The sequence below is a fragment of the Varanus komodoensis genome, unplaced genomic scaffold, assembly GCF_004798865.1.
Source record: "Varanus komodoensis strain SLA01 unplaced genomic scaffold, ASM479886v1 scaffold66, whole genome shotgun sequence".
Taxonomy (NCBI): Eukaryota; Metazoa; Chordata; class Lepidosauria; order Squamata; family Varanidae; genus Varanus; species Varanus komodoensis.
In genome coordinates this window covers 2,102,573-2,121,566 of record NW_025336296.1, presented here as the reverse complement: position 1 = coordinate 2,121,566, position 18,994 = coordinate 2,102,573, and the positions used below count along the sequence as shown (strand labels likewise).

The following is an 18,994-nucleotide window of genomic DNA, read 5'->3' as shown; positions in this document are numbered from 1 at the left end:
AAAAGCACTAGGCCATTCAGGTATGACCTAAATCATATCCCTGATGAATATACAGTAGAGGTTACAAATAGATTTAAGGAATTAGATCTGATAGACAGAGTGCCTGAAGAACTATGGACGGAGGTTTACAACATTGTACAAGAGGTAGCAACTAAAACCATCCCAAAGAAAAAGAAATGCAAGAAAGCAAAATGGCTGTCTGAGGAACCTTTACAAATAGCTGAGGAAAGAAGGGAAGCGAAAGGCAAGGGAGAAAGAGAAAGATACACCCAATTAAATGCAGAATTCCAGAGAATAGATAGAAGAGATAAGAATCCCTTCTTAAATGAACAGTGCAAAGAAATGGAAGAAAACAATAGAATAGGGAGGACCAGAGATCTCTTCAAGAAATTTGGAGATATGAAGGGAATGTTTCATGCACAAATGGGCATGATAAAGGACCAAAATGGCAGGGACCTAACAGAGGCAGAAGAGTTAGGTGGCAGAGGTGGCAAGATTACACAGAGGAACTGTACAAGAAAGAGCTTAACATCCCTGATAACCACGATGGGATGGTCACTGACCTCAAGCCAAACATCCTGGAATGTAAAGTCAAATGGGCCTTAGGAAGTCTGAGCAACAACAAAGCTATTGGAGATGACAGTATTCTAGTTGAGCAATCCAAAATCTTAAAAGACAATATGCCAGCAAATTTGGAAAACTCAACAGTGGCCACAGGATTGGAAAAGGTCAGTTTACATTCCAATCCCAAAGAAGGGCAATGCCAAAGAATGCTCAAACTACCACACCATTGCACTCATTTCACATGCTAGCAAAGTGATGCTCAAAATCCTACAAGCTAGGCTCCAGCAGTATGTGGACCGAGAACTACCAGAAGTACAGGCAGGATTTCGAAGAGGGAGAGGAACTAGAGATCAAATTGCCAACATACGCTGAATCATGGAGAAAGCTAGGGAGTTCCAGAAAAACATCTGCTTCTGCTTCATTAACTATGCTAAAGCCTTTATTGTGTGGATCACAACAAATTGTGGCAAATTCTTAAAGAGATGGGAGTATCAGACCATTTTATTTGTCTCTTGAGAAACCTATATGCGGGTCAAGAAGCAACAGTGAGAACTAGACACGGAACCACTGACTGGTTCAAAATTGAGAAGGGAGTTCGGCAAGGCTGTATACTGTCGCCCTGCCTATTTAACTTACATGCAGAGCACATCATGAGAAAGGCAGGGCTAGATGAATCACAAGTTGGAATTAAGATTGCCGGGAGAAATAACAACCTCAGATATGCAGACGATACCACTCTAATGGCAGAAAGTGAAGAGGAACTGAAGAGCCTCTTGATGTGGGTGAAGGAGGAGAACGCAAAAGTTGGCTTGAAACTCAACATTAAGAAAACTAAGATCATGACATCCAGTCCTCTCACTTCCTGGCAAATAGATGGGGAAGAAATGGAGGTAGTGACAGATTTTATTTTCCTGGGCTCCCAGCTCACCGCAGACGGGGACTGCAGCCAAGAAATTAAAAGACGCTTGCTCCTGGGGAGGAGAGCTATGGCAAATCTAGACAGCATACTAAAAAGCAGAGACATCACCCTGCCAACAAAAGTGCGTATAGTCAAGGCTATGGTTTTCCCAGTTGCAATGTATGGCTGTGAAAGCTGGACCATAAGGAAGGCTGAGCGCCGAAGGATTGAGGCCTTTGAATTGTGGTGCTGGAGGAGACTCCTGCGAGTCCCTTGGACCACAAGGCAGTCAAACCAGTCAGTCCTAGAGGATATCAACCCTGACTGCTCTTTAGAAGGCCAGATCCTGAAGATGAAACTCAGTTACTTTGGCCACCTAATGAGAAGGAAGGACTCGCTGGAGAAGTCCCTAATGCTGGGAACAATAGATGGCAAAAGAAGAAGGGGGCGGCAGAGAATGAGGTGGCTAGATGGAGTCACTGAAGTAGTCGGCGTGAGCTTGAGTGGACTCCGGGGGATGGTGGGGGACAGGAAGGCCTGGAAGAATGTTGTCCCTGCGGTCACGATGGGTCAGACATGACTTAGGGAGTAACAACAACAACAATGATAAAGGCTTCCCTTGCACAAGTGTGCTAGTCATATCTGACTCTAGGGTCGGTGCTCATCTCCATTACCAGCTGTAGAGCTAGCATTGTCCGAGGACACTTCCATGGTCATGGGCTGGCATGAATAGACACTTTTGCGCACAGAATGCTGTTAACTTCCCACTGAAGTGGTACCTATCTATCTTCTTGTATTTGCATGATTTCAAACTGCTAGGTTGGCAGAAGTTGGGGCAAGTAACTGGAGCTCACTAGGGATTTGAACTGCCAGCCCTCTGGTCAACAAGCTCAGCATCTTACCCACTGAGTCCTATAATTTGATTGTAGAATTAGTCAAATTAAATGTTTTAATTTCCAAAGGTCAAACATAAGGTGGATCCAAAATCATATTATTGTACATTTTACTTCTGTTACTACAAATAGCATCATTTCTGTAAGGAGAACCTGAAGACTATATTGTATACATTTGCTAGTGCTATACGTATGCCCCCATTTAGGAAAATAAGCTTAAACTGTGTGAAATAAAACATTTTAACAAGAACTCTTACACTTAATGAGGAGTGCAATTGAGAGAAGTGTTAGCTGATTTCTGTTTGATTTTGTATTTCTCACTGCAGCCTGTATGCATCTGCTCCTGAGACTAAGGTACCATCCAGAAAAGTATTGGATGAGGATTTATGGAATTCAGAGGGAAACATATAATTTCAGTGAACAATGTTTTTTATTTTTTCCTACTATAGTACCAGCAAACCACTGTCATGGGTCTGGGAAAAGAACACCTTTTACAATACTGCTGCTTTTATTTACAATGTAATATATAACATAACATAACTATTGTAATTATATTTAATATAATTGTATTTTTTATTTTCATCTTGTATATCCTGCTTTTCAGAAAAAAATGCTCGTTACTCATATCCTATTTTGGGGGTTCAGGGCTACTGGGGATAAGATATGGGAAGCTATGGAATGGAAGAAATAGTTGGCTTGGCTCATAAACTGCATACTTTTCTTCTTCCTGTTGGGAGCAGAGATTTTTCTTGGCCTAGTCCTCTGGATTCCAGCATGAGGCAAAAGAACAGATAAATGGTTGTCGTGGTGACCAGACCTTGTCCAAGTTATGAGACAATGGACCAGTATGGAGAAGGTACAGAGTTGGATACTTCCAATGGCTCTGTGCCCAGTGTAACCTGATAAGAACTTTAGATTATGTTAATTGCCCCAAGAGAAGGGAAAGCACTTCCTGGGCGTTAAAGATAAGTGGTGTAATAGTTTTTATTTTATCCCTGACAGCTCCACTTGTGCAGAACTGAATTTATTGATTGATTGATTGTGAGGGAAGGAACCAATTGGAAATGGGCAGAGGTATAGGGGAACAGAGATAAACTTCAGGTTTTGCTTCATCTCTGCTTTCAATCTCTTAATTTACAGAGATGCTTTTGTTTTTCCTGAGTCTTTTTGTTTGATTAAACTTACCCTCATTAGAAAATGGAGAGAAGGGATCTTTAGTTTCAGTGCTGGATTTTTTATGTCACTTTTTCCTCAGACTCTCTTCATGGTTCTAATTAATCTTTGTTGACTGCCTTTAGGAGATTTTACTCATCTCTCATCAAAACAGTTCCTTGTGATTTTTACATGGAACTGATTTTCTGTATTAGATTATTGCATTGTGGACAACTTTGAATTGCCTTGGTTTATGTAAGTTTCCTTTCCCTTCCTTTCCCATTTGAAGTTCAGAATGACATTTGTTTTTAAACATTTATCTCTGTTTCCACCTGGGTTGATTGTTTTTCTACATCATCTACCTTGGATACAGTGTGATTTCTGCTAACCTTCATCTGAACCTGCATAGGCTTGTCTCCTCTGCTTGGCTTAGGTAGCTGTAAGTCATCTTTACTCTTTAGGCCAATTACTTTACAGCTAGTTAGTTTTCATTAGGAGCCTAGTGAAAGATTTGGGGGTAAATATACTTTGTAAAGGGCAGATTGTGGCTATATTTGCATGTTTCGGTCAATTCTCAAATTATTTTTCCTCCAGTATTCATTTATGCAGTAGATTCTCTGTTAACCTGCACCCATGGGGATTGGAAGATGCCAGATAAATGTAGTTTCTGCTTGCATGAGAGTTACTTTTAAAAATTGGCCTAATACTATACCTTATACTACATCATAAATTCTGTGGTATTGACTTGATATTAATACTGAAATACGGTAACTAAAGCAAATTAAGACAAATAAGGACAAACTTCTGAGACTGAGACTTAATATTGTAGATGTTTGATGAACTGACTTTAAATTCCTCCATGAGAGCTGTATGACTATCACCTTTCTCTGGCCTCTTGCATATTCCATCTTCAGCTTGAGGGTAAGCACCATACACTTACACTTTCTTGGGACCTGTTTTGGCATACTTGGGGTTAGGTGAGAAAACAAAATTTGATCAATAGATCCCAACCCAACCAGTATGTTTATACATGGTGAATTGGCGGAAATGAAAGCATGGGGTTACTCACGGTGTGGCGCAGTGCACAGTGCACCAAATTTAAACTTACATTTCTGCTAGAAATTGATTTTATTATTATTCAATTTATTTGCTGGTTGCTTGAGAGTGTAAGTTGCTTGTGTTCTGGTCAATGGAGAATCTACTGTTTGTAGTGTACTTTTATTTTTCTCAGATTTCTTATGTATTGTCCCTTCACTCATATGCCCCATTATTTATTTAAAATTTATTGCACCCGTAAATATCGTTAGGGTATTTTGGTCATATCCTCTTACCCACTGTCACATATAATGAACTTTACTTTCATTGGCTTGATCCAGATTTGTTCCTGTAGAAGAGCATGGGAAGCAGGAGCTGATTTTATAATCCCCTTATTTTACCACTAGTTGCAAGAGCCCAGTGAAAATGCTTCTTTGAGGGTCAAGGGATGCTAAGCAGAGTGGGATACTGCATGTGGAGGGGGGATTGTGAAATATTAAGCAAAGGAACTGCTTATGAATTTTCATATCAATTCAGAAATTTTAAAGAGCATTCCCTGTCTCAGAAGACAACTGCATAATGGAATATAAAGTGGCTGCATCATAACTGAAAACTTATCATTCTTTTTACCTGCCTTGTCATGCCAGGATAACACTTCTTCAAATATAGCTCAGTGCTTATGCCCTAATTCTTTAACTAAATTTGAGAACTGAACTAATTTTTGTAAATACTTAGGTCCGTATTTAGTATCTATTTGCTTGCATTAAGAATTCATAACAAAGTAAATGAAATTGCAGAAAACTCTATATTTGAGTTTTTTATTAGCTCCTTAAAGTTGCATATGGTGGTAGACTCATATTTGGTATGACAACCACTTTTCAGGATAAATTAGCTGAGTTTCAATTGTAGGTGCAAATCTTTAAAACAGGAGTGTTGAATGTTGTTCAGCCAAAGGGAAGAATTCAGTTTTGGCAAAGCTTTCAGTAGCCTCATTCTAACACTGGACAGGCCATATTTTACCACCATATTTTAGATTACAGCTCTTACTGTCAGTAACTAAGCCTTAGGAGAGGTATTACAATCTTTCAATGGGAAGAAAGGTGTGTGAAAAGCCAGCCACATGATTAGTGGCTCAGAGAAAAGGGTGAGGCAAGGGCCATTTTGGGAACCCTAGAAAGCTAAATTGAAACCTCAGTTGGACCAGATGCACACTTGCAGTTAGAATTTACAGTCATTTTCAAATAAAGAAAATAAAATTTATATGCTACTAATATGAAAGAGTATTTGGGGGGAAAGGTTTTGTTCTGGCTTTTCAGCTAATCTCTATGTGAAAAGAGGTTTATCTGGCATGTACATGTATTGGTAAGTAGAGTTAGACTTCTATAGAATTCGAATGTTTGCTTGCTCTTTTTAGTGGTCTCTGTGCATCACACACATACGCAAGACAGATTTGGGAATCTGCCGGTGTACCGACCACCCCACTGTCCAGCAGACTTCCTGCCTGGGGTGACGGAGGTTGTTTCGAGCTTGGTGTTAAGGATACCCAGGCTGATCGTCCTGGGGGCCCTCAGTCTCCACACTGAGGCTGCCTTAGCTGGAGCACCTCAGACCTTCATGGCTGCCATGACAGCCATGGGGCTCTCTCAACATGTCATTGGCCCAACACATATAAAAGATCACACTCTGGACCTTTTTTTCTTGACTGAGCAGGAAAATGATGATCTGGTAGTAGAGGGGTTGTCATCAACCTCTTGGTCATGATCAGAACACTTCCTCCTTTGGACTTTTAGCCCCCTTTCCCCTCTGCAAGGGTGGGGGACATTAGAGTCTAATGGATCCAGTTGTTTTCCAGAGGGCTCTGGGGGATTTTCTGACTGGCATGGTTGGCATTCCTGTCAAAGTCCAGGTCACCCTGTGGAATACGGAGTTGACCTGGGCAGTTGACATTATTGTTCCCAGGCACCCTCTTCCCTCTTGTCAAGCCTGTTTGGCTCCTTGTTGTATGCCAAAGCTGTGAGTGATGATTAGAGCTCAAGTGGAGAAAGACTTGGAATGAATCTGACCGAATGTGGCTTATTGCCCATTATTGGGCCTATTCTGTGGTGATGAGGACAGAAAAGAGGTCCTTCTTTGCTGCCCCCGTTGCATCCTTGGGGTATTGTCCAGCAGAGATTTTTTGAGGGGAAGGTTTGCAGGCCATACTCTTGCCCAAGATGCATCATTAAACACTCAGACCCAATGTGACAAGTTTGCACAACACTTTGAGAATAAAGTCGCTTAGATTTATCTCAAGTTGGACACCACAGTGATTCCAGTGCCATTGGTAGAGGTGTCCAGTGCTCTGTCTGATCCCATCTTACTAGATGAGTTTCAGCTATTGAGGCCCAAGGATGTGGACAAGGTGCTTATCCATGTGTGTGCCACGCACAACCCGTTCACTTTACCCTTGCCCATCCTGACTAATTTGAGAGATCAAAGAAGAGGATACACCAGGAGGTGGTGAATGCCTCCTTGAGAGAGAGAGTAGTGCCTGCCCCTCTAAAGACCACTCCTTAAAAGCCACATCTGGATCCAGGGAACAAAAATGATGATTGACCTTTAGCCAATTATTTTCTTCTTGGGCAAAGTACTCAAGTGAGTTGTGGCTGGGCAGCTCAAAGCACTCCTGGAGGAAATGGATTTTCTAGATCCATTTCAGTTGGGCTTTAGGCCCAGGTTTGGAATGGAAAACTGCCCTGGAGATCAACTTGTGAGCAGATCCATTCTGTTAGTTACTTGTCAGAAAGCACAGTTTTTGAGAGTGGCGTTTTCAGTGGGAGTCTGAAACAGTCAATTTCCAGTCAACTCCCCTCCCCCCCCCACACACACACCTTTTTAAAAGACCCTGAGATTGTCAGGTAGTTGTCAAAGCTGTCAAAACTCCCTTTTCCCTAGAAAAGAAAGTGAGAAACAGCTATTTGCACTTTCCCAAGCAGTTGGAGACTCAGGACAAAATACTAAATGTGTACTCTGGTGGGAAATAAGGTGGTGGTGGGATCTTGCTATGAAATGGATTTAAATCCCCCAAGCCTTTTGGGGGGGGGGGGTGGCAGCTAAACAGCACTCACAGCTTTGTTTTTCTTGAAAGTTTGCCTTCAATCAGTTATCAAGAAAATCCAAGAGAAAGAAAATGCATTTGGAACTTCTTTGGGGCAATGTCCAGGGTTGGTATCTGATTCATCTTGGCAACAGGCAGCCCTTATAGATTATCTCAGCTAAGACTGCATTTTCTCACAGTTGTGAATGGCATCTTAAAGAAAAGGCAATTCTGCATTCACCACTCAAAAAAAGATTAAAAGTATTTGGCAGAAATGGGCAGCCTCTCCAGCAGACCACTGGGTACCTTGAAGGGATTGCTTATGGTTGCCAAACTGGAGATCTCTCCTCACCCCAAAAATCATTTTAAAGAGGAAAATGTGGCAAGCTTGAAATGGCTCATGGGGAAATACTAGTTTGGCACTTTGAGGGAAGCAGCACGGGCAAGCACTTCTCCTGGTGCTTTTTGCTGCTCTGGCCTTGGTACTTGCTAATAGATTTCCAGCATCCACAATGGGGTTGGTCACCTGAGTTGTGATGACACAGTAATCCATTGAGGGTACAACAACCCATTGCGATAGCTTGTCGCCCACGCACAAGCCACCCTAAGGAAATCAGTCTGGGTTTGCCTTGCACAAACCTGTGATTGGTTGTCTTGTACTATAAAACCCGCCAGTGAATCTGAGTATGCCCAACTTAACTTTGCCACCAGTTTCTGCCATAGGCTTTCATAAGCTGAGGGATAGGGTAAGCACTTTTAATTGTTGTCAGGAGATGAGGGGTGATTACGGGTAGGGGAAGATGTGGTGGTGGGGGAGGCAGGTGTCTGCATGGGAGAAGAGCAGACAGGTAACCTCAGCATTCAAACTTTTTAGCATACTTTTCAGGCATGGTGGAGTAAAGCTTGGCAGAGTGCAAACACATGGCCATGAGTGTCTAAACAAGGCTGTGAGATGCCTATTAAAACAACAGGGGCTATATCACGTTGTTATCAATAACCAAGACAAAATGGCTACATTGCTTTGTTCCCTGTAATAAAGACAAGATGTTCAACAGAACTGTAAAGACAAAAGTAGAGGTATTTTTCAACTAACAACGCCTTTACTAGTATGGATGTACTGCTGCAATTCCTAAAATGTTACAATCATAACTTTCACAGAACCATCAAAGCTAGACCTGTGGCTTGTAATCAGCCAGTTTGTAAAGTAATTTTGAGGCTTTATGTGACAAACGAACAAACCACGAGATTCCACAGTTCTGAAGTGAAGAACGTCTCTAGATTTCTAAAAGCATGAGGTCTTTACTGAGGGTTACAAGCAGAATTTCACCACGGACTTGTTTGTAGTAGATCAAGACTTCAACAAAGCAAAAGGCCTATACACCAGTTAAAAATTTGCAAAGGAGAAGCAATTGTCAGGACCTTCTATTGTGAAGAATTACATAGACTATTTCTGTAGAATTCTGTAGGTTTTTATCTATTTGAGAAGAATGCAGTGTACATTTTTTAATAAATTCTAGCTATAAAAGATAGGGGTAGGAGAACGTAACACTTAGTGAAGTGGTTTGTTTGGCCTAACAAGTTCAACAGTTGGATGTTTCCTTGTATCTTTTTTAACCTGTAAAGAAGAGGCAGGGAAAAATAGGAAGTAATGGCCTTCACATTAATCTGCCTAGCAATGCCTGTGCATAGGTTCTCTGCACCCCACATAACACTATTTTACTATTCAATTAGCAGGTTCCCTCGATCTTTCATGGGTATGGAAAGTGACAACTGGAATGCTCTAACAACTGATATGCAATATGAAGTTGCTCAAGGGAAAAAGTGAGCCTTTTCCCTGCACTGTGGCTGTTAGGTTAGCAATTTTGAGCAGTTGGAAAACATGTATATCAGTACGCTAAGCTGTGATGCTACTGCAGTGATCCTGGACTGCAATCCAACGTCTAGTGAAATGAATCTTAAAGCAACTGAAACTCTTACTTTTCTAGCTAATGCAGAGCTATCCCATATTAGCTTTGTTTCCTGAACACTATGTCAAAAATGCCTTTTGCATCAGACAGTACTGTTTTAACACCTTATACATTTATTATTATTTTATTAATGTATTTATTTATATTCCACCTATTCTTAATGCTGGAACTGAAGGCACCTTATAAAAAACAATATTAAAAACCCATTAATTTATACAGACAATGTAGCGATCCAGGTTGAAGGAGAATTGTATGTACTTTTACTGTACTTTATACCAATGTTTAGAAGGAACAACAAATGTGTCAACACTGGCTTTGACAATTCTAGAGGCGAAGCATCATTTTGACAGCACTGCTCCTGGCAGAAAGATGGATCAGGACAAAAATGTACTTTTCATTTTAGCAAGGTTGTTGTAAAGCTGTAAGTTTATTCCTGGAGTTTTTAAAATTGCTTTTAAAAATGGCTCTCCTGAAAACATATGGGGACCCTGCCCATTATAGAAATTATGAGGCCAGACAGAAAGTGCTGTACAGGGGATCTCTGTTATATATGGAGCTTGGTTTGTTGGGATATTCAAGAGACTTTTAGGAAAAGTTTCCCCTTTGCAATGAGGCCTGGACATTATTAAACACTGTGCAAAAGCAGCTGCTTGGAGTGGTAAAGATGTTGTTGGATATGTTACTCAGAACATGTTATATGTTTTGAATAATGAAATCCCCTAAGATTGATAGGCCTAACCCTTAAAAAAGAGTGAGATTGATAGGCTCATCCCTTTAAAAAACTCTTGAGGGATAAGGAACATCCAAAGTGGAGAGTTGTAAGAAAGAGGAGGCTTTAGCTGCAGCTATAAGAAATCTCTTTAAAACACTGCCATGGCTTTTATTCATTGTGACTCTGAAGAATGCATCTAAACTAGATATACTTCCGATTGGACCTATGTAGACTATGTACTACTGAGAGAAATATGTTTATCAAGGTACCCCCACTGTTAACCCTGGCAAAATGTGCATCACTAGGTATCTCTGTTGTGGGAAATTGTGAAGTTTATGTGTTATTTGCATAAAACCTTGCTCTCTCTGTGCAGCAAAATTGACATAGAAGAAGCAGGCAACATTGCCAGAGATGTGGAAGTAGCCCTGGTGAATTATTCAGTTGTCTTCATCTTTAGTCAGTTAGATGTGATGCTGTGGGACTGCCTCATCAGCCAGAGTAACAATTGCTACCCTTATTGAGCTTTCATATGATCTGTGTTGAACTACAGTGAGGATAGTATAGTGACACTGTTTTGTACTGTTCTTTGGCTATTTACAAAGATATCCCCAGAGAATACCAGTCTGTTGATCTGTAAGGGAACAAGTCAGGTTTATTAGAAAAGCTAATGGCATCTTAAAACTGAAAAATAGCTTTTCTGCGGCTTCTGTGTGCCAACCTATTTTTTCCAAGAAAAGCTGCTGATCATGGGGGTAGATGTAAAAATTAAACTTATATTTAACTAAGATGTTTTCTGCTGAATTACAAACAATACAGCAAGTTTTTTCAATCATGCTTTTCATTTTTTAAAAAAGTATGAATGGCTCTGGGTTTCCACTTAAGACTTTTTGAAGCACTGCTGGCAACCACCACACAATATTCTATGGATCATATCAGTATGATAGTGTGTAACATTCCAAGAGGAATGTCAGCGATCAGGAAAACTTGTATTTGAACCTGCTAGCTGAACAGTTAGTTATAGGCCTGGTGGATAATGATAAAAGCTTATTAAACTTTAAATGATGTATCAAGTATGGTAAACACCCTATACTTGCATGGAGTGCAGCAGTGATTTTCAACTTTTTTACAGCTGGGGACCAGCAAAAATAGGATTATTTTTTTTTCCAGGGACTGCTGAGGATGAAATTAAAAGCATTATATGCATAATATAGTATTTTGTGTATTTTTAAATATAGTACCAAAAATGATTATTCTCTGACCAGAACCGAGAAGTAAAAATGCTACTAGAAGAATAAAATATTGAAATTAAATGTAAGCAATACAAGTGAAATTTTTAGAGAGCAGTATTTAATTCAAATAAGTGCAATGTAAAATCTGCTTTTACTTCAAGAATACTTGATAGTCATGGCTGCAGTGTTGTTTCTGACAGATGAAGCATTGCACAGACATCCATTCTGTTTCTCTGTTTGGTTTTTATCAGTGACAGGGCTGAAAAACTCTTTTTGCACAAATATTTGGTGGAAAATAGTAGTAACAATTTATAGCTCTGTAGCTTAGTGACAGATACTCTTTTTCCAGTGATATCCAAAATTGTGGCAATGATTGCATGTTGTTTGGACACCAGAGTGACATCAGAGCTCTTTCCTACTTCCTTCTTGGATCAGATGGGTTCCCCTGGTGATGGCAGCAGTGCTGAGAGAGTGGGAAGAGGGGATGGCACACGAGTTGCTGCCCTTATATGCGGCTCTGAGAATGCTGCCAAACTCCCGCCCCCTCAGCATGCCATGCAGGCGGTCCCTAGCGGCCTGGCTCTTGTCTTGCACCTCCTGACAAGGAGCTACGAGCTGCTTCACACTCAGCCTGCTCTTCCCGCTTGCTCAGGGCTACTGCCACCACCAGGAGAACTGAGCAGATCGTAACAGGAGGAGGGAAGTTGCTGCGGCGAATCAGTTCCTCTGGTGATGGCAGTAGCCCTGAGTGAGCTGGAAGAGTGGGAACTGAGCTGATCTTAGCAGCAGGAGGGAAAGAGCTGGCGCAGATCTGTTCTCCTGATGAGGGCAGCAGTGCTGAGCAAGTGGGAAGAGCAGACTGAGCTTGAGTTGCTGCTCTTATATGCCACCCCTCTGCAGCTCCTCCTCAGGGCTTTTTCATGGACTTGCAGGAAATCTTCTGCGGACTGGCACCAGTCCACAGACCAGTGGTTGAAAATCACTGGAGTACAGAACTCAGAACACATTGAGCAGTAAGATCATAAATGAACCAGGCAGTACCTAGCATTGCTCCTGGTGGGAAGTTCAGGGCAGTTAAAGGGATGCATTCCTTCAGACTGCACAGCTACAGCAAGTAGTGAAAGAAGTGAAAAAGCTAGTGGGTAACATTTGATCTGCGTATTCATGAGTAGGTTCACATCAGGCCTGTCCCTAATGACACAATGTCTAATCTTCAAGTCAGTATACAGCAAAACTGAAGATAATGAAAAAATAAAACCTTCAATAAAACACCATAATTAACTTTTAAACCAGACAATAGTATATACACAATGAGTGCAGTAGAAACCTCAGTCAATTGAAGGTCAACAAGGCCCACCTAAAGGCCTGTTATAATGGGCTTTGATGGACAGCAGTTATAACCTCCACAGTTACAACATGTGGGGTCACCACTGAGAAGACCCTGCCCCTTGTACCTGCCAGCCTAATTACTCTCACAGGTGGACACACAAGTATGGCCTGCAATGATCTATAAGTGAAAGCAGGTTGGTGTGGGTAACAGTGGTTCTTTAAGTACAGTATCCTGGTTCCAAACTGATTAGGACACCTTGCCCCAACCTGGTGTTTTCTAGATGTGCTGGACTATAATTCTCACCATTCCTAGCCAGCACCTCCACTGCAAGCTAGAAGTGGTGGGGATTATAGTTAAACATATCTGGAGGGCACCAGTTCTGCTTTGGAAAACAAACACAAACAATATGTAGCACTGTTTGTTTTCTTTTGAGGGAGGAGCATCCCTTTGGTGAGCAGAGGTGATGAAATAGTGACCCTATTCATTCAATGACCAGGAATATTGTATGGGCTTTCTAGCTTGGGAGATCTTGCCATTACTTTTTTCTGGATTCTGCGGCAGAGTGGGGAAAATGAGGAGAGATTGCTGTTTAAACGTTTTAATCAGCTCTCCTTGTGAATGGGCCACTTTTGTTTGAAATAAAAAAGGCAGTCTTCAACATCCTTTTTCAAATATGTGTTTAATTTCTGTAATTGTGTTAGCTCAAGAGATGTGGAACTACCCTCTAACAAATTTCATTTTGTCCACCTGTACTTGATTTTTGAACATACTGTTTTGTATTATATGAACCAATAGCTTTTAAACTCTGTGTATGATGTGTTTTAACTTATTGTAGATTTGGAATGTTGTGCTTCATGGTTATTTTCAATTATTTGAAGACTAAATTGCATGTTTTACCTTACAATGATTTGGCAATCCTAAATGAGTTTGGCATGCAGGGCATAACTGTCATTGAAAACTCTGAGATTTACTTCCAATTAGATATGCAATTGTGCTGTGCATGTCAGCATAGGGAAAAATGCATTATGTAAATACTGACCCTTACATTTGCAACAGTTTTTGCTTGTCTTTTGCAATTCTATCTTTAGAACCAAAGTCAGAAAAATTCTCTGCAATTATATTTAAAAAGACGAAATTTAAGTTTAGGGAATTTTAGCAAGGATAACAGGTATTAAACTTCATGCTGAACCCAGCACTTCCTCCTTGTTTCCCTACAGCTATTTTTTTGTGAAGAATTTTGCCTTAGGAACTCTTCAGTTCAGAGTTCTTTAACTGACTTGAAGAGACTGAGAGACTAAAGACCTTCCCAGAGGGTAATAACAGTGCTTCTGCAATGCTTACAGTTCCTGAAAATGTTCAGCACTTGCTGACAAGATCCTCATGTTTGGTGTTCTAATTCAAAATAGAAGCTGCCCTTCCCTTACCGCAGTCTTTCTTTTTCTAGGCATTGGATCAGGACAGAACTGCACTACAAAAAGTCAAAAAATCTGTAAAAGCAATATATAATTCTGGTCAAGGTAAGCTTCATTTCTCTAAACATTAATAAAGAACCATTTAGTGTATTCTCACAGTGAGATTTGCAATTTGTCGAATTTAACATTTAAGGAATGTATGGATAACTGTCTGCGAATAAGAAATCTATTTGATAAGCATTGACTTGATTTTTATAGAGTTTTACTTAGTTTTCCCTAACTAGTCTGTAGTGCTGCTGTGTCACTTCACAGCTATTGAATGTCTTTCTTACATCACAACTGTAATTGTGTCAGAAAATTTATAATATCTGTACATAGGGTAGATATAAATTTTGTGGAAGATTTTGAAAGAGCAAGATGTTCAAGGTAACCTACCCCTGGCCTTAGGTGTATAACCTAAAAGTGACATTACATTACATTATAGGGATTAAGAATACATACTTTTAGTCCTTGGTTTAAATCTCAGAATCTCTGTGAACATGCAGGTTGTGTTCACATATAATAACTGAGTAGTCCAGCAAATCCTGGTTTGTCATTCAAGAGCAGCACGACTGCTCATTCGCTCCTGCTTTGCTACTCCCACCAGCGGTAGCAGCTAAAGTGATCAGAAACTAACCAGGAGGCAAAAAATAGATGAAACACCCCCCCCCCACCACCAACCCCCGGTTGAATTTTGAAGTATGTTGGGAGTAGAAAAGCAAAAGAGGTTCCCAGACCAGCCAGTAATTGAAACCAATTACAATTTCTGGCTTTGGATTCTAGCTTATTAGGGGAGCCACCACAAACTGGGAGTCCCGGTTTTGACATAACGCTTCCTAATTTTTTTCTGGTTACATTAGCTGCTCCTGTTGGTGGGAGGAGCCAAGCAGGAGTGATTGGTCAGCATGCATCAGCACGCTGCTAGTGAACGATAAACCAGAATTCTCCAGAATTGTGCCTTATTGTTATGTGCAAATGTCACCACTGTATGATTTGAGGTAAGTTTTCATGTTCATTTGTTATTTGGATAACACATTTGTCATATCTATGCTGTAAATGAGGTTCAGATGTAATGGGATGTGAGATTTGAGGGCAAGCTACAAGATTTGGCATGTTCTTGCCTTGTCTGCTCCTTTCTCCCTAGATATGACTGCTTCAGGTTTGACTATTGTTAACCCTGTTTGAAACCAACCTAGTTTTAAATCAGGGTTGTCAAAGTGAGTTTAACAGCATGTCTGGGTACTTTTAACAGGGATTAGTTCCCATCCCTTGTTCCAGTATTTCACTGAGCTGAGCCTTAAGAAAAGTCCTTATTAATATTACTATTATTATCATCATGTCCTCAGGATACATGTATACTGACATGTATACACTACCTTCATGTATTCATCTTTTTCATATGCTAATTGTCTTAACGCTTCTATCTCATCCTATGCTAGTGAGTTTACAGATTGATACATACTGTAGACAACTGGTTCCTAATGGCTGTATTGTTTTTGCTCATTATTTGGATGACCATGAGTTTCGCATTTTGTGAGTGTAAATATATTTTTCTTTAGGGCATCTTGATTTTAAAGTTATGCCATTTCTTCTTTACTCTGCCACCTTTTCTGTTTCCTACACTAAAATGCCTACAGTTTATATGCATTTGGGTGTGTGTATTAAGAAAGATGATGCATTCCATGAAACATTTCAGTGCGTTCTTACTTATTTTAAATAGATCACTGTGGAATGTAAGACTTGGGAAGAATCAACAATAGGGAGTGCAATGTGCTGGGGAAACGCAGGACATTCCTGGAATATTTTTCATGAGAGATGAACTTGTCCAAACAAAGTAACTACTATAAATGAAGTATTTAAAGAGGTTTTCTAAAAGAGCTTAGCATAATTTGTTTCTAAGCCATCTGCACGTGCTTTTGTTTATATTTTGGGGTGGGATAATCTTTATGGTATTTTAAGGGTTTCTTTGGCTGTTTTCCACCCTCCTTAAATCTGAAATCAACTAGCAAACTGAGTATTTGTATCCAAAACTCAACAAATACTGTTATTTTAAAAATTACAGAGCTTTAAAGCAAGCTTTTCCCAGTAACATCAAGGATATTGCAAAACAGTTACAATAAAATGCCGCACCTCCAATAGTATCTCTCTCTCTCTCTCTCTCTCTCTCTCTCTCTCTCTCTCTCTCTCTATCACATTTGTATGCTGCCCCATAGCCAAAGGTGTGTGCTTGCGCCCTCTCCCTCATCTGGAACAATTCTGTATCAGTGTAGTGAAGTGGTTAAGAGTGCAGGGCTAGGACTCAGGAGATCTAGGTTCTAGCCTCCACTTAGCCATGGAGCTTACTGGGTAACCTTGGGCCAGTCAGAAACTCTCAGCCAAATCTTGAACACAGGGTTGTTGTTGTGAAAATAAGATTGAGAGGCAATTTATGTAAGCCACCCTTGAGTTTCTTGGAAGGAAAAACGAGAGATACAAATAGAATAAAGAATTTAAAGAGTTGATGCTGAAAAAGTAGTTTGGAAATGTACATTTATATCATAGATCTGTTAGTGCATGGCTTTGTGCCTGTCAAAAAGTCTTTGAAATGACTGAATTGACTACTTGCCAGGAGTAGTCCTTTTTTTTAAGTAGTTGTGTATATAACTGATCATACTAATTTAAACTGGGAGAGCTAATATTTGGAACAAGTAGAGACCCACAATAAATCATGGAAGTGAAATTGTTGAGAGAGTGAGAAAGGCATTCCTCTGTCTGATCTATTCAGAATCTATGCCAGCCCCCATAGAGGCATTTTGCTGCTATTGTGTTGTTATCTAATGAAACTTACTGGATAATATTTACCTTTTGCAAAATCAGAAATATCTGTCTTTAGTTTAAAAAGAGTTAAAGTAAATGTGATATTAAACATACAGGCTGCCTTGCAGAAGTGTTTATGTTCTTCATATTAACTTATATTTAATATCTGTTTTCCAATTTTTAAAAGGAAAGTTCCCAGTGTGAACAAGATGGAGAAATCTGATACTGGTACTTTGTCTGACATTAAAAATAATGGACCAGTTGTATTACAATTTAGCAAGTTCATCTTGTCATATCATAGAGAAAAACATGACATATTTATTATTTTCTGTTCCCTTTTAGCACAGTGCATGCAAGGTGATTCTCCCAAACAAAATAAGAGTTTCTTGGAAGAAGATATAAGAGAGGAAAGGGTTTAAGGGGAAATAGTTGATGCAGGTGTCTTCTAAATCAGTACTGCTTTAACTTTCCTTCCTTCCCTTGCCTTTCTCAACAGGATGTGGCCATAGCTCAGTGATAGAGTAATTACTTTGTATGCAGAATATCTCAGATAGCAGGAGGATGTCCAAGCTTGACATCTTGGAAAGCCACTCCCAGTTGGAGTAGATAGTCCTGGGCTTGATGGACCAATACTTTAAGTCTTGCTAGATCAGAACTGTTATGCTGCTGCAGACTCACTAGTTGTCAGTTGCCATGTCCATTCCAAATAATAGGAGAGGCATGTATGTTAATCTGTTACCAGCTTGATGTAGCTCTGCTATTTGCATCAACAGTTCTAATAATTGTAATACTTGCTATGCAATGTTTACCTGGAAATCCTGTTGATTTCAAGTAAAAGTGTGTAGAAATACAGTCCTAGTTTGTCCATTTATTTTTCACAGTTTGGTGTTTCTGAACCATATGTGTATTGGACTTGTGTTTTAATTATAGTACTTCATACTGTATGAACTGGAGTCTCCTGTGCATTGGTGTCTAAATTATAATTTATTTCATGTATTTGCCTTCTTAACCTGTAAGAGTGCAACATTTATAGGGTCTACACAAACAACCAGGTTTAAATAAAAGTGAAAGGATTCATTTACCAGAAACTTACCACATGACTTTAAATATACATTTTAAAAACTATGTGATCTTTTTGCTGCCCAGCTGCTTCTGGTGCTTTAATCCATCAAAATAGATAAAATTTGATTTTTACAAGTAGAGTTTAATATTATAAATTGGACTTCTTTGATTGAAATCAAGCAAAATTTATTTTCAATAATAACTAAATCTTATAAAATGTCTAGAGAGAAAAATCTCCTGTAGAGCTTCCTAGCTTTCTTCCAACCAGCCATACTGACTGGGCCATGGTGGGAATAATAGACCCTTTTTCTTTCTAAACATGCAAAGGATTGCACACTAAATTAATAATTAATTGCAAGCATAATAACCTTACTAGTCTCTAGACAGCACCAGTGACTCAGCCATACTCACTGCCTCAGTTGGTACATCATGATAATCCTTTTTTTAAAAAAACATTTAAGTTGTTTGTGAGCAGGTTTGTTGGTATACAAGCTGTGATCAAAAAATATGGTGAATGTTTAAATAAAAAATATAGTAAAAGACTCATTGCCATTAGTTAGTTGTACTCTTGTGGCTGCTTTGATGTTCTGAATCTGTTGACAACACACATCACTACTGGTATGGCAGTTTCTGACGAATAAAAACATTATGGTGTGTCTTCATTCACCTTATTCACCAAATCTGGCACCATGCACCTTCCGGCTTGTCTTCAAGGTCAAAATGGCCATGAGAGGTAAATATTTTGAATCAGTTCAGGACATGGAGGCAGCCATGACAGCACAACTTAAAGACACTCATGCAAGAAGACTTCCAGAACTGCTTCAGAAAG

The 18,994-nt window shown here is 39.8% G+C and overlaps 1 protein-coding gene across 8 annotated transcripts in view; it reads left to right on the top strand.

Annotated features, from left to right (window-relative positions):
- The window catches only part of ASAP1 (ArfGAP with SH3 domain, ankyrin repeat and PH domain 1), a 165,311-nt gene that overhangs the window by 75,558 nt on the left and 70,759 nt on the right, over positions 1-18,994 (top strand). For all 8 annotated transcript variants that reach the window (XM_044450446.1, XM_044450445.1, XM_044450439.1 and 5 more), the window contains one exon: positions 14,301-14,373. In XM_044450446.1, coding sequence (XP_044306381.1) covers positions 14,301-14,373 — 73 coding nt within the window. The remainder of the gene's footprint in view (positions 1-14,300; positions 14,374-18,994) is intronic.